This window comes from Equus caballus, chromosome 14 (assembly GCF_041296265.1).
Source record: "Equus caballus isolate H_3958 breed thoroughbred chromosome 14, TB-T2T, whole genome shotgun sequence".
Taxonomy (NCBI): Eukaryota; Metazoa; Chordata; class Mammalia; order Perissodactyla; family Equidae; genus Equus; species Equus caballus.
Window position 1 is genome coordinate 58,921,618 of NC_091697.1, and position 26,273 is coordinate 58,947,890.

A 26,273-nucleotide genomic window follows, 5' to 3' on the forward strand; every position below is an offset into this window, starting at 1 on the left:
GGTAAACTACTCAAAGACAAATATCTTTCATAATCTCTTTATCAAGAGGTGACTAAAAGTTTAAGAAAATTATCCTTTTAAGAGAGAAAACCAGGACCTGGCTCTGTAGCAGAGTGGTTAAGTTCAGCATGCTCTGCTTTGGTGACCTGGGGTTCACAGGCTCAGATCTTGGGTATGGACCTATGCCACTCATCAGCCATGTTGTGGTGAGGACCCACATATAAAGTGGAGGAAGATTGGCATGGATGTTATCTCAGGGCTAATCTTCCTCAGTGAAAAAAAAAAAAGAAAGAGAGAAAACTAAATTTTAATTTTTGCACCAGCTTACTTTTATATTAAAACTCATGTACTTAATTAAATTCATTTTGATCTTAGCCAACTTGACCATGCATAAAACTCTTTCCTCAGGGTTTCTCTTCAACAAACCTTCTATAACTTTCTTTTTACATTCAGAACTTGTCCCATGCCTTCTTTCTTTCTTTAGGACAAATTTATCTTTCTTAACAAAACAAACAAAAATATTTCCATTCTTTATACCTTCTTTACTGAGAACTCACATCTTACTTTCCTTGAATACAAAGATGTTTTCCTTATTAATTTTAGTAGCTTTAATCCCATATATTAATTAGAATTCTTAACCCTTACAGACCTTTATTTTTACTGAAAACTAAGAAGTAAGCAATTATGAACTTTTACATTAGCCTTCTGTGGCTTGACAAGTTTATAAACACTTTTCATAATTTCTAGAAACATGCTACTTCATAGTACAATTTTTAATAAAACAAGACACATTTACTAATACAGCCAAACATCTTTTAGTTTCTCTATAATAAGAAGCCAAAAGTAGATAAACTTAGACATGTTTAGCAATAGTTTCAGTATTTTTGTCTTGTTTGAAAGTGGCCTAGATATTGAATGAATTTTTCATCATTTAATTTCACTTAGCAAAACTTCAGAGTTTCAAGTTACCAAAGAGATTTTGGAAGTTATTTTAAACATACATGCCATAACACAGAATTATTGTTAAAAAGTTCACCCAACACTTTTATCTTTTTCACATCTATTTAGTTTACTTGTTCCCAATAATTATTGTTCCCAATAATTATTTAGATTGCTTCCAAAACTTCATGAGACATTAGGCAAAATTAGCTATCACTGTTATTATTTTTGCTAACCAGTTTTGTAACAGAGATACCATCAGCTTATTTGACCAATAAATGTAGAATAAAAGCTGCATCATATCCACTGCTGATAATTCTAAGGACATGTTCATTTTAATCAAACCAACAATCTTAAATAAGCTTTCATGTATCAAAGATTAATTTATATCAGGTTAACTTGAAAGACATTTGGGTTAGTTTCTATTACATTTAGAAATAATTTATGTAAGTGTTTACTTTAAGCCAATTGAATAGTACTCTTTAGAAATTACACCATCTGAAGGTAAGATATCACACATATATAACAAACAAATAGGCACACATACACAGAGATTCCACAGCTATTGTTTAAAAATTACTGCAAGGAATCAGGTACAGTAACATAAGGGTCACTAGTTATGAAAGAATAATTGAATCCAAATTTTGTTTCAAGCTTTTTTACTAGTATTTGTGGAGAAGACACCCAAGATGCTAGATTTTGGGTGAAGTGCTCTTCTAGCTGTTTTTCTTTCCTTTTTCCCTTTTTCCCTTTTTCCCCCTTCAGTCTTATGAATTGGTAAAGAGCTAGATAGCTCCTGGAGAGTTTGCAAGCTTTTTGAGATAAGGGAAATGGGTGGAATCTGAACTACCTTTAGAGCTACATTTCCAGTCTTGCAAGGATTTTTTTTTTTTTTGAGGAGGATTAGCCCTGAGCTAACTGCTGCCAATTCTCCTCTTTTTGCTGAGGAAGACTGGCCCTGAGCTAACATCCATGCCCATCTTCCTCTACTTTTTTTTATATGTGGGATGCCTACCACAGCATGGCTTGCCAAGTGGTGCCATGTCCGCACCTGGGATCTGAACCAGTGAACCCTGGGCCACCGAAGCGGAACGTGCAAAGTTAACCACTGTGCCACTGGGCTGGCCCTGCCAGGATGTTTTTAGGGACAGTTGCTCTTAATTCCTCAGAAATTGGGTTGTAACTAAATTATATTATAGGTTGATCTACCTGTCCAACTACATCATCCCCTAATTTGCTTCTTTCTGCCTGGGTGCTTAATTTTATCTTTAATTTAGGGAAGAAGGCCAGGAAAAAAATTCCTATCAGACTCCGAATATCAGCTTCCAGTTTGGCCAAATTTCTGTTTGTAAGTTGCTAACTCCTTTCAAATATCCTTTAGGTTTCAGCCAGGATGAGCAGTAATTATACCTGGCAGTATTGAACAACTCTAGTAATATTTAACATAGCAGTTTTCCAGGAAATCTCTGAGTCTCATTAACTCTGGGAGGGGCTCATTTTGGGCCCTCTTTAGAAAGTAGATTATGGGATTTCTGTAAAGCAATGACCTAAAATAGGCTTTTCTTTTGGGTACCTTTTATAACTTAATTTTCTTTTAGCTTTTTGCAAAAAAAAAAAAAAAGGGTTATTTGGGAATTTTGAAGTCTGCTTTTTGTTTTTTCTTTTTTTTGCTTGAGGAAGATTGTCCCTGAGTTAACATGTGTGCCAATCTTCTTCTGTTTTATATGTTGGACACAGCACAGCATGGCTTGATGAGTGGTGTGTAGGTCCATGCCCGGGATCCAAACTCACCAACCCTGGGTTGCTGAAACGGAGTGCACAAACTTAATCATGATGCCACTGGGCTGATCCTATGAAGTCTTTAATTTTAAGTGCACTTTTAAATAATCTTATCTAATAGAAACATTCCTTCTAATGACCAATGTAATTCCCCTGAGGCCGATGGCAGTTTGGCAGGATACTTAGCTGAGAAAGGGAATATAACCTGCATTTCTGTTTGACCAGCTTTGACCAAAAAAATGGGGTGCAACTGCATTTTTACCTCACCATATTTATGGGACCTCCAACCTGACAATTATTAAACCAAGCCCTCAGGACATGAAACAAGCTTTCTTGGTAAGATTCTGCAATTCTTTGTAAACATTTACAACTTCTGAAAACTTTAGGTTTTCAATAACTGTGCCAGAAGGTGGAGCACTTGACTCTTTAAAGATTTCTTTGTTTCTCAGTTCAAAAGCTCAAAAGGAGCCCAAAGTGGCTGCTGTAATTTCAAATTATCTTGAGTTATCTTGCCAGCTGTTTACAGTTATTTCCATTTTAGAGGACTCTTTCCAAGGTTGCCACAACAAGGTAATTTATAAAGAGAGTTTATTATAGTCACCAAGAAACTCAGTCCCCAAAGAGCCAATTTTAACAAATAAAACAGTCAAACATAGACAAACATGAACAGACACAGAAATCCAACACTCTGGGACCCTACCCTAGAGTTCAGAATTTTAACTCGATCCTTTGAGTGCCCAGTGACTGTAACCCTTTTATATTATTCCCTTTGAACCCACAATTCTAGCCTTGAGACTTTAACCCAGCAAAAATATCACCAGTGGGGAGCCTTAACCCATGAGCCTCATGAGATATTAGACAATTTTAGGCACAGGTGTGCTTTAACAAGGTCACTCACTCAAAAGATGTCTGCTCCTGGAGCTGTGTCTTCTCTCAAAAGGAAAAAGAGTGTCAAGGTGGCCTGGGGTACCATGGCAGGAAATGGGAATCCAATCAGCCAAGCCTCCAGACAAAAACTGTCTAGGCAGCCACTTGGGGTCAGTGAAAAGACACTGCACTCCACTGGGGGCTCCAGAGCCTCAGGCTGGTGGTCACAGGACCTTGTCCCTTTGTGGTTGCCAAAAACTATTACTGCACAAAATTGGGGTTCTCTTGCTTGATGAGCATAAAAAAGCCAATTAATTACGGCAACAGCTTTTGGGAAAATAAATCAACTTTATTCTGCAAAATCGATCTGCAGGGAGACAGGGGGCATGTGCCCTCAGATCTGTCTCCCTGATTTAGGATTTGGGGTGAAATTTAAGAGGTTAGGGAGAACAGGCTGGCGTGTGGGGACAGGTCCCTGGTGGGTTTGCTTGGTGGGTTTCAAGCATTTACAGTAAGGTTTTACATTTATGATGGGATTCTAAATATTTATGGTAAGGTGAGGAAGAAATTTTAATACCAGGTCTTCCTGAATGATGGACCCCTCGCTTCTGATAAGATTCCAACTTTTTTTTTTTTTGAGGAAGATTAGCCCTGAGCTAACATCCACTGTCAACCCTTCTCTTTTTGCTGAGGAAGATTGGCCCTGAACTAACATCCTTGCCTCTCTTCCTCTACTTTATATGTGGGACGCCTACCACAGCATGGCTTGATAAGTGGTGCATAGGTCCATGCCCAGGATCCAAACCAGCGAACCCTGGGCCACCGAGGTGGAACGTTCGAACTTAACAACTATGCCATCAGGCCAGCTCCAAGAGTTCAACTTTTAAGGTCCAGTCATGTCCTGGTCCTTTAGTTCCACGGGGAGGAGAATCTTTGGTTCTGTGGTTATTTCAGGTCAAGATTTCTTCTGCACATGCTCTGGCTATGTGACTTTGCAAATTTTCTGACAGACAATTTCTTAATTACTCTGTGGATAAGATGGAGTCAGTTGAACTGATCCTGGAGGGCCCACAGTTACAACAGGAGAATAATAGATCCTCATGTTGCTTCCCTTCTGCATTCAGAGATTATAGCAGAACAACAAGCCCAAGAATTTTATTTGACAAAGACATTAATCTTGAAGCTTGTCTGATGCATCTGTGTCACCAACAAGAGTATCTATTGTGGAATAGAAAGCTCTGTCTCAGATGCCTCCATTTCTTTTGTACCAATGGGCTACCGTTAGACCATATGAGCATAGTTTGAAAGTATGGGCAAGAACAAAGAGGAAATGACATCACTCTACACTAATAATGTGTTTTCTCAGGTGTTGTTCAAGACAGCTGTGCAGAGTATATTTAAGATAGGAAAATGTTTCCCTTTCTCTATAAGGATTTAGAGTGTACCTTTTCTGAGAATTCATATAGCCTTTGGGGATGTGTACGTGTGTGTGTGTTTGAACCAGTAGGTAACCAATGGATGACTAGGAAGAATAAGGAAGTGTGTCTACATCTCACCAGTAGAGCCCCTAATGAGGATTGGGCTTGGAGTACCAGACCCTATATCCACTGAACATCCCACTGAAGCCCCTCTGTGGTGTTATTCTACATTGATAAATTTGATTATATAAAAACTAAAATTTCATGCATTGCAAAAATATCATAAAGTCACAATGTAAATGATAAACTAGGAAATAATATTTACAACATATATACAAAGGGCTAATTTCTTTCAATTGCAAAGAGCTCTCAAAACTCAAAACTAAAAAGCTGAATAAGCCTTTAGAAAGATGGGCAAAAGGGTGATGTCAGCAAAATGGTGGGGTGAGCTGACCTGGGACTCTCTCCCCTTCAAACTACAACCAAAAAAACCAGAACAACTGAATTTCAACCAATAACTCTAATACAGAGATAGTCAGAGACCGACAGCAGCAAGACGACAGAGGATGGAGAGGCTGCAGCCAGCCTCAGAGGAGCTGGAACCGGGTAAGAGAGAACTTTGCTCCCTCCCCTAGAGACTGGGATCGCTGCCGCGGGTGAGGGAAGGAGTGGGGGAGGGGCCACGCATCCAGGGATCGCCCAGGACTCCCACCTCTGGTGCAGTGGAAACCCGCTGACGGGGGGAAAGCTTCCACATGCAGGGACTTCATCAAGCCAGGGCCCGAGGAGACCAAAGAGCAAGAGCTGATTGGAATCCAGGTCGGCAGGAGAGAAAGTGGCCCACCTCCCCCAACCTGCAGTGTGCGCCTGCCATGGCGGCTGAAGGTGGAGGACTCAGAACGCATGGCTCTCGACCCCCATCTAGTGGCAACAGGCTGTAACTGCAACCGATTACTACCATCATGCGCAAAAACCGCTCCTCTACCATTCAGCAATTTATAAAAGCTCCAGACCAGAAGGAAAACAATAAAAACACAGAATTAAGTCCTGATGACTTGGAAATAGGTAAACTAAGTGAAAATGAGTTCAGAGTAGCTATCATCAAAAAACTCAATGAGGTAAAGGGAAATATAGAGAAACAAGTCAATGAATTCTGGAATTACTTCACAAAAGAGATTGAAGCTATAAAGAAGAATCAATCAGAAATACTAGAGATGAAAAATACAATGGATCAGATAAAACAGAATACAGATTCCCTGAATGCCCATGTACACACCATAGAGGAGCAAATTAGCATAATCAAAGATAGACAGGCTGAATGGCTCCAGACAGAGGAAGAAAGAGAACTAGGAATTTAAAAGAATGAGGAAAATCTCAGAGAAATAGTGGATTCAATGAGGAGAACCAATTTAAGAATCATTGGAATTCCTGAGGGTGTGGAAAATGAAAACAGAGCAGAAAGTGTGCTTACTGAAATTATAGAAGAGAACTTCCCAAATCTAGGGATTGAGGAAGAAATGTGTGTGGAGGAAGCTTTCAGATCTCCTAGATTGTGAATGTAAAAAGACCTACTGCAAGGCATATAGTAGTAAAAATGGCAAAAATGAAAGACAAAGAAAGAATACTCAGGGAAGCAAGACAGAAGAAAATAAGCTACAAAGGAACTCCCATCAGACTTTCAGCGGATTTCTCTACAGAAACCTTACAAGCTAGGAGAGAATGGAATGACATATTCAAACCCTTAAAAGATAAAAATCTTCAGCCAAGAATACTCTATCCAGCAAAAATATCCTTCAGATATGAGGGAGAAATTAAATATTTTCCAGACAAACAAAAGTTAAGGGAATTTGTAACCAAAAGTCCTCCACTACAAGAAATCCTCAAGAAGGCTCTCATACCTGAAAAAAGAAGAAAAGGGAGAAAGGGGTCACAAACCACACAGTAGAGAGACAAATAGATAGAACTAGAATAGGATAGCAAATATTCAACTATAGCATTAGGATAAAGGTAAGGAAACCACCAAAGCAAAGACAATCTTATCACTCTAACCACAAACTCATAACACGAGTTGGAATAAGAGATGAAAATAATAATTTAGGAGGGGAAGAGGAAAGGGACTAAATCAGTCTAGGCCAAGTAAGTAAGAGACCACCAGAGAATGGACTATATTATACACGAGATTCTAAATACAAACTTCAGGGTAGCCACTAAACTGAAAAACAGAACAGAGACACAAAACAATAATAAGGAAAAATCTAAGAAACCCAGCATAAGAAATTGCAGAAGTAAATGGGTAGGCTAAAACACACAGGACGAGAAACAAAGGTAACTCAGGAAAACCAGATAATGAGTGACAGAATGACAGCATTAAGCCCTCATACATCAATAATCACCCTCAATGTAAACGGATTGAACTCTCCAATAAAAAGACACAGGGTGGCAAAATGGATTAAAGAACAAGATCCAACAATTTGTTGCCTCCAGGAAACACACCTGAGCCCCAAGGACAAACACAGGCTCAGAGTGAAGGGGTGGAAGACAAGCTTGCTATTGCTTCAAGCTAATAGCAAGCAAAAGAAAGCAGGTGTCGCAATACTTATATCAGAAAAAACGGATTTCAAAATAAGGCAGGTAAAGAGAGACACAGAGGGACAATATATAATGATCAAAGGGACACTTCATCAAGAAGAAATAATGCTTATAAATATCTATGCACCCAACACAGGTGCACCAAAGTTCATAAAGCAACTATTAACAGACCTAAAGGAAGATGTTAAAAACAACATGATAATAGTAGGGGACCTCAACACCCCACTCACATCAATGGACAGATGATCCAGACGGAAAATCAACAAGGAATAGTGGAGCTAAACGAAAAGCTAAAACAATTGGACTTAATAGACATATATAGAACACTTCATCCAAAAACAGCAAAATATACATTCTTCTGAAGTGTGCATGGAACATTCTCAAGGATAGATGATATGTTGGGAAACAAGGCAAGCCTCTACAAATTTAAAAAAATTGAAATAATAACAAGCATCTTCTCCGATCATAATGCTATAAGGCTAGAAATTAATTACAAGAAAAAAGCTGAGAAAGGCACAAGGATATGGAGACTAAACAATATCCTATTGAACAAACAATGGACCATTGAAGAAATTAAAGAAGAAATAAAAAAATACCTGGAGACAAATGAAAATGATAACATGCCATACCAACTCATATGGGATACAGCAAAAGCTGTATTAAGAGGAAAATTCATCGCAACACAGGCACATCTTAACAAACAAGAAAAATCCCAAATAAGCTATCTTAAACTATACCTAAGCGAATTAGAGAAAGAAGAACAAACAAAGCCCAAAGTCAGCAGAAGGAGAGAAATAATAAAAATCAGAGCACAAATAAATGTTATTGAAATGAAAAAGGCAGTAGAAAGGATCAATGAAACAAAGAGCTGGTTCTTTGGGAAGATAAATAAAATTGACAAACCCCTAGCCAGACTTACAAAGAAAAAAAGGGAGAAAGCTCAAATAAACAAAATCAGAAATGAAAGAGGAGAAATAACAACAGACTCTGCAGAAATACAATGGATTATAAGAGAATACTATGAAAAACTATATGCCAACAAAATGGACAACCTAGAGGAAATGGATAAATTCTTGGACTCCTACAATCTCCCAAAGCTCACTCAAGAAGAGGCAGACAATTTGAACACACCAATCACAAGGAAAGAGATTGAAACAGCAATCAAAAACATCCCAAAGAATAAAACCCCAGGACCAGATGGCTATCCTGGGGAATTCTACCAAACTTTCAGAGAGGATTTAATACCTATCCTTTGCAAGCTATTCCAAAAAATTAGGGAGGATGGAACACTTCCTAACACATTCTACGAGGCCAACATCACGCTGATACCAAAGCCTGACAAGGACAGCACGAAAAAAGAGAACTACAGGCCAATATCACTGATGAACATAGATGCAAAAATTCTAAACAAAATTTTGGCAACCAGAATTCAGCAATTCATAAAAGGATCATACATCATGATCAAGTGGGATTCATACCAGGGACACGGGCATGGTTCAACATCCGCAAATCAATCAACATGATACACCACATCAACAAACTGAGGAATAAAGACCACATAATCATCTCAATAGATGCAGAGAAAGCATTTGACAAGATCCAACAGCCATTTATGATAAAAACTCTGAACAAAATGGGCATAGGAGGGAACTACCTCAACATAATAAAGGCCATATATGACAAACCCACAGCTAACATCATACTCAATGGGCAAAAACTGAGCACCATCCCCCTGAAAACAGGAACGAGACAAGGATGCCCTCTATCACCACTTTTATTTAACATAGTACTGGAGGTCCTGGCCAGAGCAATCAGGCAAGAAAAAGGAATAAAAGGAATCCAAATAGGGAGGGAAGAAGTGAAACTCTCGCTGTTTGCAGATGACATGATCTTATATATAGAAAACCCCAAAGAAGCCATTGGGAAAATACTAGAAATAATCAACAACTACAGCAAAGTTGCAGGGTACAAAATCAATTTGCATAAATCAGTAGCATTTCTATATTCTAATAACGAACTAACAGAAAAAGAACTCAAGAACACAATACCATTCACAATCACTACAAAAAGAATAAAATACCTCGGGGTGAACTTAACTAAGGAAGTGAAAGACCTATACAATGAAAATTACAAGGCCTTTCTGAAAGAATTGGATGACGACATAAAGAGATGGAAAGACATTCCATGCACATGGATTGGAAGAATAAACATAGTTAAAATGTCCATTCTACCTAAAGCAATCTACAGATTCAACGCTATCCCAATCAGAATCCAAATGACATTCTTTACAGAATTAGAACAAAGAATCCTAAAATTCATATGGGGCAACAAAAGCAATCCTGAGAAAAAAGAACAAAACGGGAGGCATCACAATCCCTGACTTCAAAACATACTACAAAGCTACAGTAATCAAAACAGCATGGTACTGGTACAAAAACAGGTGCACAGATCAATGGAACAAATTGAAAGCCCAGAAATAAAACCACACATCTATGGACAGCTTATCTTCGACAAAGGAGCTGAGGGCATACAATGGAGAAAAGAAAGTCTTTTCAACAAACGATGCTGGGAAAACTGGAAAGCCACATGTAAAAGAATGAAAATTGACCATTCTTTCTCACCATTCACCAAAATAAACTCAAAATGGATCAAAGACCTAAAGCTGAGACCTGAAACCATAAGGCTTCTAGAAGAAAATGTAGTCAGTACACTCTTTGACATCAGTATTAAAAGGATATTTTTGGACACCATGTCTTCTCAGAGAAGGGAAACAATAGAAAGAATAAACAAATGGGACTTCATCAGACTAAAGAGCTTCTTCAAGGCAAATGAAAACAGGATTGAAACAAAAAAACAACCCACTAACTGGGAAAAAATATTTGCAAGTCATGTATCTGACAAAGGCTTAATATTCGTAATATATAAAGAACTCTCACAACTCAACAACAAAACATCAAACAACCCAATCAAAAAATGGGCTGGAGACATGAACAGACATTTCTCCAAAGAAGATATACAGATGGCCAATAGGCACATGAAAAGATGCTCATCATCGCTGATCATCAGGGAAATGCAAATCAAAACTACACTAAGATATCACCTTACACCCATTAGAATTCAAAAATATCTAAAACTAATAGTAACAAATGTTGGAGAGGTTGTGGAGAAAAGGGAACCCTCATACACTGCTGATGGGAATGCAAACTGGTGCAGCCACTATGGAAAACAGTATGGAGATTCCTCAAAAAATTAAAAATAGAACTACCATATGACCCAGCTATCCCACTACTGGGTATCTATCCAAACAGCTTGAAGTCAGCAATTCCAGAAGTCCTATGCACCCCAATGTTTATTGCAGCATTATTTACAATAGCCAAGACATGAAAGCAACCTAAGTGCCCATCAACAGATGATTGGATAAAGAAGATGTGGTACATATATACAATGGAATACTACTCAGCTGTAAAACAGAACAAAATCGTCCCATTTGCAACAACATGGATGGACCTTGAGGGCATTATGTTAAGTGAAATAAGCCAGATAGAGAAGGACAATCTCTGTATGATTCCACTTATATGAGGAATTTAAACATGTGGACAAAGAGAACAGATTAGTGGCTACCAGGGGAAAGATGGGGTGGGGCGTGGGCACAAAGGGTGAAGTGGTGCACCTACAACACGACTGACAAACAACAATGTACAACTGAAATTTCACAAGCTTGTAACCTATCATTAACTCAATAAAAATTAAAAAAAAAAACAAAACTAGATGCCTGTCTTACCTCACTCACAAAACATAACTCAAAATAGATTAAAGATTTAAGTGAAACTATAAGACTCCTAGAAGAAGAAAACACAGGGAAAAAGCTTCTTGACATTGGCCTTGGCAATATTTTTTTATATATGAGACCCAAAGCAATAAAGCATAAATACAAAGTGTCACTACCTTGAACTAAAAAGATTCTGCACAGCAAAAGAAACCATCAACAAAATGAAAAGGCAACCTATGGAATAGGAGAAAAATATTTGCAAACCACATATCTGATAATGGTTAAAATCCAAATATATAAGGAACTCAAACTCAATAGCAAGGAAAAAAAAAAACCCAAATGACACACAAATAATTTGATTAAAAAACAGGCAAAGACACACGAAACCAACAGTTATGTGAAAAGGTGCTCAACATCAGTAATCATCAAGAAAATGAAAATTGAAACCAGAATGAGACATTATCTCATACCTGTTAGAATGTCTATTATCAAAAAAAGCAAAAGATGGAAAATGCTGGTAAGGGTGTGGAGAAAACAGAACTCTGTACACTGTTGGTGTGAATGTAAATTGGTACAGCCACTAAGGAAAACAGTACGGAGGCTCCTTAAAAAATTAAGAATAGAGCTACCATGTGATCCAGCAATCCCACTTGTGGGTATAAGTCTGAAGGAAATGAAATCACTATCTCAAAGAGATACTTGGACTTCCATGTTTATTACAGCATTACTTATAATAGCCCACACATGGAAACAACCTAAGTGTACATCCACGAATGAATGAAGAAAGAAAGTATGGTGTATATATATGCGCAATGGAATATTGTTCAGCCATAAGCAAGAAGAAAATCCTCCCATTTGCGACAACATAGATGAACCTGGAGAGCATTACGCTGAGTGAAATGAGTCAGATGGAGAAAGACAAATATATGTGATCTCATTTATATGAGAATCTGAAAATAACAAACTCATAGAAACAGAGGGGAGATTAGTGGTTGCCAGGGACAGAGGGCGGGTGTGGGAAATGAGTGAAGGTGATGGAAGAGTACAAACTTCCAGTTATAACATGAATAAGGTCTGGGATGTGATGGACAGCGTGATGACTCTAGTTAACAATACTGTATTGTATGTTTGAAAGTTGCTAACAGATCTTAAAAGTTTTCACCACACACAAAAAATTGTAGCTATGTGAAGTGATGAATGTGTTAACTAACCTTATTGTAATAATCATTTTCCAGTACACATGTATATCAAATCATCACATGCACACCCTAAAATTACACAATGTTATATGTCAATTATATCTCCATAAAACTGAAAAATATTAAATTAAAAAAAGAATGAATTAAAAAAAAGAAAGATGGGCAAAAGACATGAATAGTCAGGTCACTGAAAAATAAATAGAATGTCAATAAATATATGAAAAAATGCTCAACCTCATTCATAATTAAAGAAATGGAAAGGAAAGCAACAATGATATCCATTTTTTCACATAAGAGATTATCAATGATTAAAAAAATTAGGTAATCTCCCTTGTTGGTGGGGATATAGAGAAACAGGCAGTCTTGTATTTTGACAGCTGGACTGTAAATTTGGCACAATATTTAGAGGTCAATTTGGCACTATCTATGAAATTTTTAAATTGCTCCAGCAATTTTACTTCTATAACTCTTTCCATGAATCCAAATATTGTAAATAAACTAACAAAGGGTGTAGGGAGTAGGAGACTGTTCATTACAGTGTTATCTGTAGTAACAAAAACCTGGAAATGGCCTAAATGTTCATCCATTGAGCCGAGTTAAATAAACTATGTAGATATGTACATTGGAAGATTATGTACTAACGAAAAAGAAGGTAAAAGAGCTATATATACCAATATGGAAAGATATTCTGATATTATGCTACATTTAAAGGAAGTTGTGAAACAATGTATATAATATGATTTTGTGTGTGAAAAAAAATCTATATGTTGTGCAAAACAAAATGTCTGAAGGGCTACTCACCAAACTGTTAATATTAGTTACTTCTAGAGCTATGATTTGGGGAACTGAGAGAGAAGAGGTAAACATGTACTTTTTCCAGTACTATCTATGCTGTTTGAATTTTTCACAATGAAAATCTATTAATTATATTTAAAAAAAGAACAAACTGATAAAATGCACTGATAAAATCTCACCAAGGTAAACAAAGTAGGGAGCAATGATGCTGCCCACTCTGGAGGCCATGGATGTGACCCCCACAGCCATGTTCCTGACCAGGGTTGGATAGAGCTCTGCAGTGAAGACATACAGCATGGAGAAAGCAGAGGTGATCCCGAATTTTCCTAACATCACCAGACCAATCGACAGGAAGTTGTAATCTGGAAAAGAGACCCAGTGTAAACAGAGGTGCTTCTAGAAGGGATACTTTCTTAACTCAGTTGCTTTTATTGTCCTTTTTGCTTGTATGGGAATGTATTTATAATATAAAGATATTCCCCAAATAGCATCTTCTCTTCAAATGCCTTAAAAATCAGACATGGACAAAGATGGAGAGTGAGGGGCTGCTTCGTGCTTTCTCTACTGTTATTCTAGATCATTGATGCACTCAGTGACCTTTGTCCACTTTTATTTGTTACAGCAATTTCCTGGTAAGTTGTTAGCATGTTAATATATTTAAGGTATCTTCAAAGAGAGGGACAATTCCTTTCTATCCTGTTTATTATTATTAAGAAATTATATTTCTATGTATAATACTACATCTCAACAATCTATTGAATTAACATCTTAATAATATGAGAAAGTTAGACATAAGGCAAAAAAGGAAGCATTTGTCCCTTTGTGAGCTTTTTAATGACTGAAAAGATTACAGACCATAAAAATCACTGACTTTATCCTGGAACTGGTACATACTACCAACTCTAGCACTTGAATACACACCTCAGAGAAAAGGTGTGAAAGTACCAAGAAATGGGAATCAGGGTTGTGACTCAGAAAAAGAGGTTTAAGGGTTTAGGTGAATATTTCTACGAAGGGGATGACTGGGAGCGTGACTCTCCCTCTCCAGGCAGTGATTTCCTATTCTCCAAGGCTGATCTTCTGGTTGAAGGGAGTTGTTCTGAACACGGGAAATTGCATAGTTAGCAATCACCAATCTAATTGACTTATGTATGGGTTATGATGTAAAAGTGACATAAACAGGGAGCAGTGATTAAGAATTAGCCTATCCCACAACTAGAAGGACATGCAACTAAGATAGACAACTGTGTACGGGGAGTTTGGGGAGATAAAACAGGAAAAAAAAAAAAAAAGAATTAGCCTAGTCAAGATGTGGATCTTTTCTGGTAAGCTGTTAATATTGGTTTACTTCTTACCTGCAGGTACCCCTTGAATTAAGAGAAGCACACCTCCCCCCAGGAACAGTACTCCAGCTATGATAAAACGCCTGGGCAGGGTTCGCAGGAGCAGCCAGGCTGTAATGTAAGCCGGAACCTCAATCAAGGCAGAGAGGAAACAGTTCAGGTAAGCATCTCCATGCAAATTAGGGGTGTTCAGAGACAGGGCAAAGTAACCCACCGAGGTGAGCATCCTGAAAAACAAAAGAAAAAAGAATGGCAAAAGGATGGCCTGAATCACTCTAAAATTCCAGATGGTCAAGAAATTGTCTAGATCTTGCTGTCCTACAAGTAGCCATCAGCCACATAGGGCTATTTAAGAGTAAATAAATTAAAATTAAATAAAATTAAAAATTCAGGGGGCTGGCCTGGTGGCCTAGTGGTTAAGTTCGCATGCTCTGCTTCAGTGGCCCAGGGTTTTGCCAGTTCGGATCCTGGGTGTGGACACGGCGCCGCTCATCAGGCCATGCTGAGGTGGCGTCCCACATAGCACAACCAGAGGCACTCACAACTAGGATATACAACTATGTGCTGGGGGCCTTTGGGGAGAAGAAGGAAAAAAAACACAAAAGAAGATTGGCAACAGATGTTAGCTCAGGTGCCAATCTTAAAAAAAAAAAAATTCAGTTGCTCAGTTGCACTAGTCACACTTCAATTGCTTAATAGCCACATGTGGCTAGTGGCTACTATAATGGACAACACAGATATAAAACATTTTCATCACTGCAGAAAGTTCTGTTGGAGAGCACTAGTGTCGATACACCAATGCACCAGTACCTCTCCTAGTCTAGTGAATTTCAAATTTCAATATTTCTGGCACAGTTTGTACATCCTCATTCCCTTAGATCTATTATTTGAAGAAAGAATGTCAGTCAGTGAACATAAAATCCAGATTTCATTCTCACCAAAAAAAAAAAAACAGAGAAAAGATATGTAACTAATACTGTGAGACCCACTTAGAGTAAATTCCAATTGATTTAGTAAAACTCACTTTAGGGAAAAGAATGAAAGTCCCATAATGCTTCAAAGTATCACCTAGGGCGCACACTGCACATTCCGTCATGACAGTTAACTTCCACGTACCAGCTTCTCTGTGGAAAGACAACTGCACTATGCAGACTGCCCTGTGCAGACATCTGCTCATTATTATCATGCCTGGAAAGCAGAGGCCATCTGAAACATGTTTTCAGGAACACTGTTGAATCTTTTTATACAGTGTCTAGGAGGTTAGGTAGCACAAAGGCTAATCCAAAACAAAACGAAAAATGAAACTTGATTGCCCTAGAAATCTTAATGATTTTTGTATTTGGTAATAAGAGCAGCTTAGAAAAAAACTGATGACTAGTTTATTATTGGCTCAGTAGCGCTACTGCTCAAGATACATGTGCATCAATGATTTATGCTGAGATGCAAGAACAAAGGAGGTCTGCAGCAAGGAAAGCCATGTGCCTAGGACACACTTGCTTCATTCAGAGGCATAAGCTCTGTCACTGATTTCTTCTAATTGCAAACAGGGTGACCCTAAAAATAGACAAGCTGCAGTCAGAACCTACTAGTTCTGATGATCATTTTTGTGTGTGTGCTGCCATCATGAGGTAGGCGTGTTCCTTTTTTCTTCTTCCTCATTTCCTGGCAGAAACATTATTAAATCTTGTCTACAAAGTCAATTATTTTAATGCTTTAAAATCACTTGGTAGTTTGCTATTAGCAAGTGTAAAAAGCTTGTCAAAACTCCAGTCCACACAGTGGGGACTCAGGTTATTCTAACCTCACTCTTCAAATTGCCAGTACAGCTTCAGGAAGCAGGAGCTGAATTAGCATCTCAGCTTCAGGTACCCGGGACATCATTAATCTTTTTTTTTTTTTTTTAAGATTTTATTTTTTTCCTTTTTCTCCCCAAAGCCCCCCGGTACATAGTTGTATATTCTTCTTTGTGGGTCCTTCTAGTTGTGGCATGTGGGACGCTGCCTCAGCGTGGTTTGATGAGCAGTGCTGTGTCCGTGCCCAGGATTCGAACCAACGAAACACTGGGCCACCTGCAGCGGAGCCCGCAAACTTAACCACTCGGCCACAGGGCCAGCCCTGGGACATCATTAATCTTAATCCCAATAACTTTAGGAGGGGAGGGACTCTTTCCCTGTGAGCCACCGTACTGCAGACTTAAATATTGTTCCTGTGACTTTCTTTTCAGGATCCAGTTCCATGAGTTGAATTGAGGCATTTCCAAATAACTTAGAATTCTATAATTTTAATTTTTTCTCAGGAAGACCCAGGCCTTGCCCTGATGTTTCCCTGAATTAAAGAAAATCAGTTGTTACTTATGTGCTGTATGTCGCATTTCCAGATCACTTATTACTCACCATAGCAGCAAAGACATAATGGTTATTGTGGCAATATTCTGAGTCCTGAACAGGTCCAGAATGATAGCTTTCTGCTGCTTCAGGGATGTTAGCTCCAGTAGCTAAAATAATGCAAATAACCAAGAGATTAAGAGGTGGTGAGGAAGTATCTTGGGCCTTGACAGCATGGGAAAAACTTTATGCATCTAACTCTCACTTCACCTTGAATATGCTTAGAAGTCTAGAATTTGTGGGGAATAAGGGCATCTACACACATGATGCTTATTCTAACACTTTAGAACTAACAGTCTAACAAATGTTTGTGGCCCATTTTAGACAGAGGCTTTTTTTTTTTTTTTCCAGTGAGGAAGATTTTCTCTGAGCTAACATCCATTGCCAATCTTCCTCTTTCTTTGCTTGAGGAAGATCAACCCTGAGCTAACATCTGTGACAATCTTTCTCTATTTTGTATGTGGGTTGCCGCCACAACATGGCTTGATGAGTGGTGTAGGTCCGCACCCAGGATCTGCGTATGCGAACTTGGGCCGCTGAGGCAGAGCGCACCGGACTTAACCACTAAGCCATAAGGCTGGCCCTAGGCAGAGGCTCTTTAAATATATAACATTGGCTCCACCGTCTCTTTATATAAAGCCTGACTGCTAACATAGTCTTTTCTGACTCAGGGTCACCATGGGTGACCTTAATCACACTAAGCTGTAATCCTTAGGGCCAGTTGAGTGGGTCAGGCCATATAGCCCCAAACTGCCTTGAGGTCCATGTCTGCGTTTATACTTTTCTTGTTGTTGTCTCAGTGTCAGAACAGACTTGGGTTAACTGGGGGACCTAGAGCAAGTTACTGTTATCCTCTCTGAGGCTCAGTTTACTTCTCCGTAAAATGGGCATAATAATTGGGAGTTGCAAAGATTAAATGAGATTATATATATAAAGCTTAGCATTGTACTTGAACCACGGTAAGTGCCCAATACATTTTAACTATTATTATTATTACTGCACCATTGAGAAAAAGATGCCAGCTGTCAGTGGATAGTGGCAACTACATACAGCTGTCAAAGGGTTTCTCTACTTTTCCTTTACTGAAGTTAACTTGCCATGTGTTAGGAACCTAGATAACCTAGCTTATTAGAATTGAAACTAGAAAGTTCCAAGGCTCTGAGGTGAGGAATCTCTTTGGGATCAAGTACAAGGATTTTGTGGCCCTACGGTGTGTGTACAATGAGAGGCCAAGAAAGCAGATACTATTATGAAGTGAGAGTGCCAGCCCTGCCTTTGTAGCTGGTGGTCCCAGATATTAGCATCCTTCTTTCTAAGAATAATCAGACACCTCCTCACACAGCTCACAGCCATATTACCTTTTTTTCTTACACTATTTGGAGCGTACAGCTCTAAAACATGTCCCATCAATATAATCCTGTTATTACAACAAAGCAAAGCCCCTGCATAAACTAGTGGGAACTAGAAGTCCTCCTGGAGGGTCTGGGAGTGGTGCCATGCACAGATAGGACCTGTGGATCAGGCCCGTGCTAACACTTGGTGCTTCCACAGGGCCCTTGTGAAAATACAGATTGCCAGGTCCCACCCTGGGCTTGCTTACTCTGAATCTCTCCTGGGGCCCAGTGGCCTGGGAATCTGTATTTTTAAAGTTCCTTGGATGAATGTGATAAGCAGCCAGGTTTGGAAACCCAAGGACAACATACTTGAATCCAGTGCTTTGTCCCTGGCCTGTGTGGAGCCACTAAAATGCCTTTGGACCAGGCACCATGAGCAGGTTGAAGGTGCTTCAGAAGGGAAGCCAGAGAAGCCTAAGACCACTTTCCAAAATGATACTACTCTATATTTTTTCCTGTCCACATTAATGCTACCGCCCCTAGCATGAAGTAAGAAAGCGCAGTTGTTAAGAGCACGCACTTTGGCACCAAGAGAGACCTAGTGACACTTCTGGTTGTGTCATCTTGGGCAAATTACTTAACTTCTCTGTACCTCAGTATCCTCTCCTGAAAAATGGGCCTACAGTAGTACCTATTTGCTAAGGCTAGCATGAGCATCAAATGAGCTGAACATTGTGCCTGGCATCTGGTGGGCTCCCATTATCATTCTGAGTAGGTTGCATTTGCCGACACAGGACTCTGCAGATCCTCTTAAAGAGGACCCTACCTGAGAGATGAGCAGGGGAGATGACTGGGCTCGGGAAAGCACAAGTTCCCTTTCCCTTGGTGGGCTTGTCTGGGTCAGGCTGCATGTGCCTCATGGCAAGAAGAAACGAGGCACTGTCAGAAGCATGTGTTTTGACACTGAACTTTATTCTCATTTGTCTATAACCCTATATCTCTGATATGTTTTATGATTGCTTTCATCCATGAAGGTCTAATCTCTACTGTAAGGCTGTAAATTCCTTAAAGCAAGGAATCAGATCACGTATGCAATAAATATCAATAAACATCCAGCACGACTCCGAAATGCAGAAGTGTTAGACACTCTCAATATCGTTTTTGCATTCAGTTAAACTGACTATGGCTGTAAATGGAATTCTTGATCTGAAGAGCAAAGGATTAAGAGATGTTTGTCCTGGAAGCCATCTGAGAGTTTGGCTTCACAGCCACTGTAATTAATCCTCCCACCATCGCCAGGGTTTCTGCTTCTGTCAAAGGTCCCAAAGGTCAGGGATGGGGGAAGGCCTCGGAGTGGAGCACTCGCCTACCCACCACCCTCCACACAGTCCTGCTTTCTAGGGTAGCCAGTCGTGCAGACTTGAGCGTGGGGCATGCATACTGTCACTGTAGCCAAACTAGTCTTCCTGGGGTGTCCTGAGCAGTCCCCTACCCTTCTCCTAGCCAGGAATGCCCTACCCCAGCCTCTCCATTTATGTAATTGTCCTCCCTGGTTTGGACCTGCCTCTTCAGCCCTGAGTCACTCTGCTCTCTTTCTCTGCGGGCACACAGTGTCCACTCCTCGGGTACTTAGCATTTCCTCTCTCACGTCATCATTTATTTTTCATCTAATCTTCTTGACACTATTAGTCACATTCTATGCTCCTTAAGCATAGGAACTGTGTCTAATTTTTCTTGTTTACTCCAGGAGCCAGCAAAGGGCATGGCCAAGAACATTGCAAGTTCTCATGACTGTCAGGAGTGTGGCTGCTCACAGAGAACAGCAGCTTTTTCTTGTGGCTTCCTGCCTTCAGGGATGAATCATCCAGCCTGTGCTCTCAGGTGTTAAGGTTCTAGATACAACATAGCAAGACTAAAGACATGCACAGCTTCCTCAGAAGGCTTTGGAAAGATTCGGAATACAGTGGGGGAACTCATTTGAATACCCTCAAACACATTTTTCCACTTAATCTGGTCATTCAAAAATCACCGGTAGGTAGCTGCATCAATGATATGGAGCAATACTGATAAAAAGTTGTAGATGAACTTGCAAAAGGGAAGGGAAGTAATAGTTAATAAACACTTGCTCTATGCTAAGCAGTTTACATATATTATTTCACTTAATTCGTACACAGCCCTTTGAGGTGGGTTTGATCTCAGAACTTAATCATCAATGTGTCTCTAAGGACTTGTATAGAGCCTGGTACATAGTGGACACTCAAAACTTACTGAACTAAATTAAATTTCATGAAATCAAGACTGCATAGCTGATCTCAAGAGGAGACATCCACAGACGCTTACCTCCACAGGATCAAAAATCACCCCTGGGGTAGGTACGTTGTTCATTTTTGCAGCTTTTTGGATGATATCTTCAGCCTCTCTAAATCTTCTCTGGGATATCAGCCACCGAGGAGATTCAGGAATAAACCTAGAATTCATTTTTAATGGTTTATAATTTTTCACAATAGCGGTGTTTGATACTATTAGCTGTAAGTTACTCCCAAATAATTTTAATTCTGTAAAATTCTAGTTTGTCCTTTTAAAGACAATCAGGAGGGAGGTCTCATAAGATTTCCATTAATTACAGGAACAAATAAAAACACCTTCAGGTGTTTCAAAGTTCTGATCAAATCACAAGACCGATCATCAGTTATACTTAAAGCCAGGACCAGACTAGAAGGGGTAACATTAGCTGTGGGTGTGTTTAAGCCAGGGCAGCTGGAGAAGACCATGCAAAACTTAATAGCCAGTGTGGCTCATAAAAGAAACACAGGATAGTGTCTTTTCAGAGCATCCACCCCTAGGAGGATTCCTGGTGCCCCAGGTGGTGATGATCCCAAGTTTATCAGGTAAAGGATGGCCAGGGCATCTGTGCTCCTTGAGCTTTTCCTGTAGTCAGAGGAGAAGGTGAGTGCACAGACACCCTCCTGGGCTGTCCCTGTTGGTTTCAACAGACTCTCAGGTCAGTGAGTATTCAAATCAGTTTTTGGGTGACAGCCAACACTGTCTTTTTTTCTTTTTAATGTCTAGAAACTTAATTTTTTATTACGTAACCTATTCACATTTTTACCTGATGCTCAAACACAGTTGACTTCTATTCTTTCCTAATTTTCCTATTTTTCTACTTATTTACCATATTTATTTTTATCATATGAATATTTATTTATATCTTCTATTCTTTCCTAATTTTTATTTCTCAGAATTTCTTAGCCCTTCTTCTGCCAGCTCTTGTTTTCCTTACTTATTTGTCATACTTCATTATCCTTGAAAATAAATGACATGTACCAGATACAGAGCTCTCTTATAATTAATGGGCTCCTCCAAAGCCTCAGCAGGAATGATCTCAGAACAAAACACATTGTATCAAATGGCCAACCCCCAGCTCCCTTCCCCAGCCTACCAGCACAGGGTTTGAAAAATGAACCCCATTTGCATTTTTCGGAATATGCCCTTAGTTGGTCCCTGTAGCAACTGTGATGACATTAGGTCACTGAGCTTCAGTAATTAGAGCTGTGCTGTATACCAGAGCTCTCTGCAGTGTTCTGTAACTGTGCTGTTCAATACAGTAGCTACCAACCACATGTGCCTCCTATGCTTGGTGTGACTAATGTGACTGAGGAAATGAATTTTTAATTTTATTTACTATTAATTAATTTTAATTTAAACAGCTGCATGTGGCTAGTGGCTACTGTATTAGTGCAGATTAGAGGCCTTACCACACAGCTACTGTATACTTCATGGGCACTTCTACTTCTGAGCAGCATCTTTCCCCAACCCGGTTGTTCTTAGAAACAGGCTCTGAGGGCTACTATTGGGCTCAGGTTCCTCAGCTAGAAACCGCAAAGCTTTCCCCATGTTGCATCCACGGGCTCCTTCCCCACCCGCTACACATATCCTCCATTCGTACCTGTGGTCACTTCCTGCCAAGCCTTTTAAAGAGAACTTAGGACGTAAGAAATACCCAAATCACCAGCAGCGGCTCTCTGTAGGTTCCCCTCCCATTTCCAGCCCACTGTCCTCAGGGTTGCTGCAGTCTCTACTTTTGTACTGCCATGGTATTCTTGTGCGTGAAGTAGCAAGCTTAGCTGATCATTTCAAAAGTTAGTGGAGTGCCAAATGAGAGTGTACACGAGAGCCTCTCTGTAGATTTCATTCAGACTGAACAGGGCATGTTGCTGGGAGCCTGCATCACACACCGAGCAGGCAGCAGGGAGCGCAGCCGCCTGAAGCATCGCCCACATCATCCCAGCCCACCTGGACTGACGAGCATTGCTTCAGGAAGTTCCGCCCTCAAGGATAAGATGTTCAGAAGAAAGCTATTTTGTTTTTATAGGAAAATGATAAGACTGTTGTTGTTAGCCTTTTAGGACAAGCAGGTGTGCCCATAGCCAGGAGCACTCTTGGATCAGCCCATGGGCAACAGAAGAAAGAACTCTCCTTAGGGCAAGAGTGAGGCACCTCCTCGTGGGACAGGCCTTCTCTGCTGGAGACTAAAGGGGCTGACCTACCGGAACTGCTCCTTGTTGTGATATTTGGTCCTGAGGAAAGATCTAAGCCCCACAAATTAAAATCCCTACTAATCTCTTATGGTCAATCAGGGCCCTTCTATTTTTATTCTCTCTCTCTCTCTCTCTGATAGAATTATATAGTAATAAGTTGATTATAACATATTTTAAAAGTGCTGGTCTCTTACGCCAAAATGTCTAGAGCCAGGGAACATAGATTATTAAAATAATTCATCTGAAGAGGCAGAGAATAACTTTTGAATAATCTTGTCTTGTGTCTTGAGAGGACCTCTGGTCACCAACATCTTTTATAATAAATTCAGTTATCAGGGGATTGTGGAGAGAGGGACAGAGGGTGTGATGGTGGTGATATGATGATGATGATGATGGTGATGATAATGACTCTCATTCCAGAAACTTACCCTGCTCTTGTAAATCTGCAGTGCTTTCCTTAGAGGCAGGGCTGTGTAGATAATGGCCTGCCCTAATTTACTATAAGCTTTCCTGACCCTCAGACTGGATTCCAGAGGAAACCTCCAAGACAGAATAGTATCTAACATTAAACAGACTGTCTCTCAAATTCCAAGGAAGTGAGAAAAAAAAGTCCTCTCTCTCCTCATACATAGCCATGCTCAGAATTTACACTGGTAAACCATAGCAGTCTCAGTGGTCACAAAAAGACAGTAGCTTGGAGTGTCCAATTTGAGTCATCTGGTCCAACAAGGCCAAGATGTGCTACTTGTCAGGCTTTCTGGCAAGATAAAGGACCATCTAGGCAACTTCCTAGGTAGTGTCCAAAGGACAGGGTAGCCATGAGGGCTAGTCTGAACTGTGAGTTCCAAAAAATCATCAAAGGAATTTCTGTTATCTATAAGTAGGTAGAGATCTGCAGTTTAGTAAAACCAGTCACTGCTAGGAGATTTGATTTTGATATCATGAAACCAAACCAAGAAGAATTAAGGAGAGAGAGAGTGCCAGACCCACCAACGGAAGAAATCTCCCTTCCGCTTGCTTAAATATGAAAAAACCAAAGACATGGGGAATACCAAATAGAGGGCATGGCTGGGACTTAATTCCATCATTCTTAATCTGTTCTCTCACTTGAAATCTCTCACATAATCATGTTGGGTGAAACTGGGGTGAGTATTTTTGTTCCCTTTCTGATGTATCAAAATTGGGTTGGAGGGTTGTGGGAGGAGAGCAGAGAACATATCTCTAACGACTCATTAAACAGAATTAATTCTCTCACCCTTCCAGACAAAGCAGACAAACAGGCACACCTTAGATGCTAATTATGTGATAGGGAAGCTGAGGAAATTATATTAGTTGAATCCATAAGGAGAAAGAGATTTCCCAGAGAGAGAAAAGTGTCAAAAGAGCAGGGGGATAGAGTTAAAAACAACAAATCCCAACAGCATCATCTCTGCAAACAATTATTACTACCAACAACAGACAAGAATGGGGAAAGCCTAGGTAGGGGCTGGATTTCCTGAGAACGGTGCTTTGTGGGACAGTGGAACGTCAGACCCCAGCACACAGACCCACCCACAATGAGGCAAACACTCTCTGGGCTTCTAGGCCCCAGCCTCAGCCAGCTCCAGTGAGATCATGCAAGCCCACACTCGGGTCAGCGCCAGGCTCTCGGCTCCAGGCATGCAGGCCCCCAGCAGGGGGCTGTCTGGGACCCAGCCACACTCACCACCACAGCGGGAAGCACAGCACCCCCGGCACCGTCAGCGCCAGCAGCAGCATCCGCCAGTCTCTGATGAAGTAAGCAAACAGTGGCAGCAGCATGTAGCCGACTGCAAAAAATGTGCACACTCCTAACGTAGAGAATATAATACGAACTGACTTGCCAAGAATTTCTGTTCCTGTTCAAAACAAGGGAGGAGTGTTAGCATTTTAACTCACTTTAATATTTACTGTTTACATCATTACCCGGCAGTGAGAGTTCAAACCATAACCACTCGGAAAAGGGAAAAGCTGTTTGTCTCCTGGCCCAGAGCAGGAGTGGTCAGGATGGAAGAAGGTGGGAAGTGACCCAGGACTTATCACCCAAAGCTTATGGAAGGATGAGTTTTCATGAGATTTTAAAGGAGTCGTAGATTTATATTTTGAAAGCTTATTTCACGTCATAGAACTATGCCCAGTCCCAAGAGAACGCCACCTTTCCAAAATAAGGGCCCCAGGGTGAGGAGCAGAGAGGGTGTTCCAGGAGGCAATGGGGGCTCTTCTCAGGGGCTGTGTGAGATCATGGTGCACTTGGCTTTTCCCACAATCCTCCACTGTAAATAAACAGACATTGGCCTCTTGGGAAACAGTGGAGAGTTCACAGTTACTGAGTGGTGTTAGGACACCCTTAGCCACCCTTGGGCCCTGAGAAATGATAAATTAGATCTAACTGGTCTGGAGGTACACAGACCAGACTCCCCAGCACCCAGGGCTGAATTCCCCTGCAGCCACATTGTGCCCAGAGATCAGTCCAAGGCAGACATAGTCCATTCAGACCAAGGAAAGAAAAGAAGGAGCTGGTCTGCTGGTCTGGTAGGTGGCAGCCCTGGAGCTGGCACACACCCAAGGAACTCCACGGAGCTTTCCCAGAACACCACAAAGGCCCAAGACTGCATAGTGTTGGGCCCTGTTTTGGGAAGGACACACAGGTGGCTATAGGCTCCTGCTCTGTTCAGCACCATAGTGGATCACTCAGCACCAGTACTTCCAAGGACGTTGCCTGCCCCTTGGAGCTCTTGGCTTGAGGTGAGGGAGTCCAAGAACAAGTTCATTCTGTTGTCACGGAGCTCCAGGCCCTTTCCAAAGTCCACTCTTGGTCCTCTGCCCCAGGGGCAGGGATCTGGCCAATGGCAATGGCTCTGCCTTTTGTTTGAGATCTGTCTACCACTACAGAGAAGTAGCCCAGAAAACATAAAACAGACCATGCAAAGGTTGTTCAGACTTGGCTTTCAAGGAGATTTTCTTAATCATGTTTTATGAGTCCTGAGCACAGGCTAAGGAATTAAGGGCTAATTCAAAAGAAACAGTAAAATTACTACTTTGGCTGGTTTCCCATTCTTAGCACCTACCTGTTCCTATCCCCACCCACTTCTTCCTCGCTCAGCATAACTGAGAGATGTGCCTCAGTGGTTCCCTCTTGAACAGTCATTTGTAAAAGCCAGACTGGTAGAAACGACCAGTACTGTGTGCCTCTCACATCCCAGCCTTCAGAAGACAGCCCAAACCACCAGGGCATTTCTCAGCCTCTAAACTCATTTCCTAGGATAGGGCCTGATTTCTTTGAGGATCATAAGTGTTATTT

General features: G+C 40.4%; 1 protein-coding gene and 1 long non-coding RNA gene across 4 annotated transcripts in view; one reads left to right on the forward strand and one right to left on the reverse strand.

The window, feature by feature from the left end:
- SLC22A4 (solute carrier family 22 member 4) overlaps nt 1–26,273 on the reverse strand; it is a 58,842-nt gene that overhangs the window by 8,128 nt on the left and 24,441 nt on the right. For all 3 annotated transcript variants that reach the window (XM_001504449.7, XM_005599442.4, XM_070233119.1), the window contains exons 4-8: nt 24,660–24,831; nt 20,757–20,883; nt 17,092–17,192; nt 14,711–14,925; nt 13,535–13,717 (exon numbers count right to left, since the gene is read on the reverse strand). In XM_001504449.7, coding sequence (XP_001504499.3) covers nt 13,535–13,717; nt 14,711–14,925; nt 17,092–17,192; nt 20,757–20,883; nt 24,660–24,831 — 798 coding nt within the window. The remainder of the gene's footprint in view (nt 1–13,534; nt 13,718–14,710; nt 14,926–17,091; nt 17,193–20,756; nt 20,884–24,659; nt 24,832–26,273) is intronic.
- LOC138917295 (uncharacterized) overlaps nt 14,747–26,273 on the forward strand; it is a 30,899-nt gene continuing 19,372 nt past the window's right edge. The window contains exon 1 of the long non-coding RNA XR_011425082.1: nt 14,747–14,858. This is a non-coding gene — a long non-coding RNA (uncharacterized lncRNA). The remainder of the gene's footprint in view (nt 14,859–26,273) is intronic.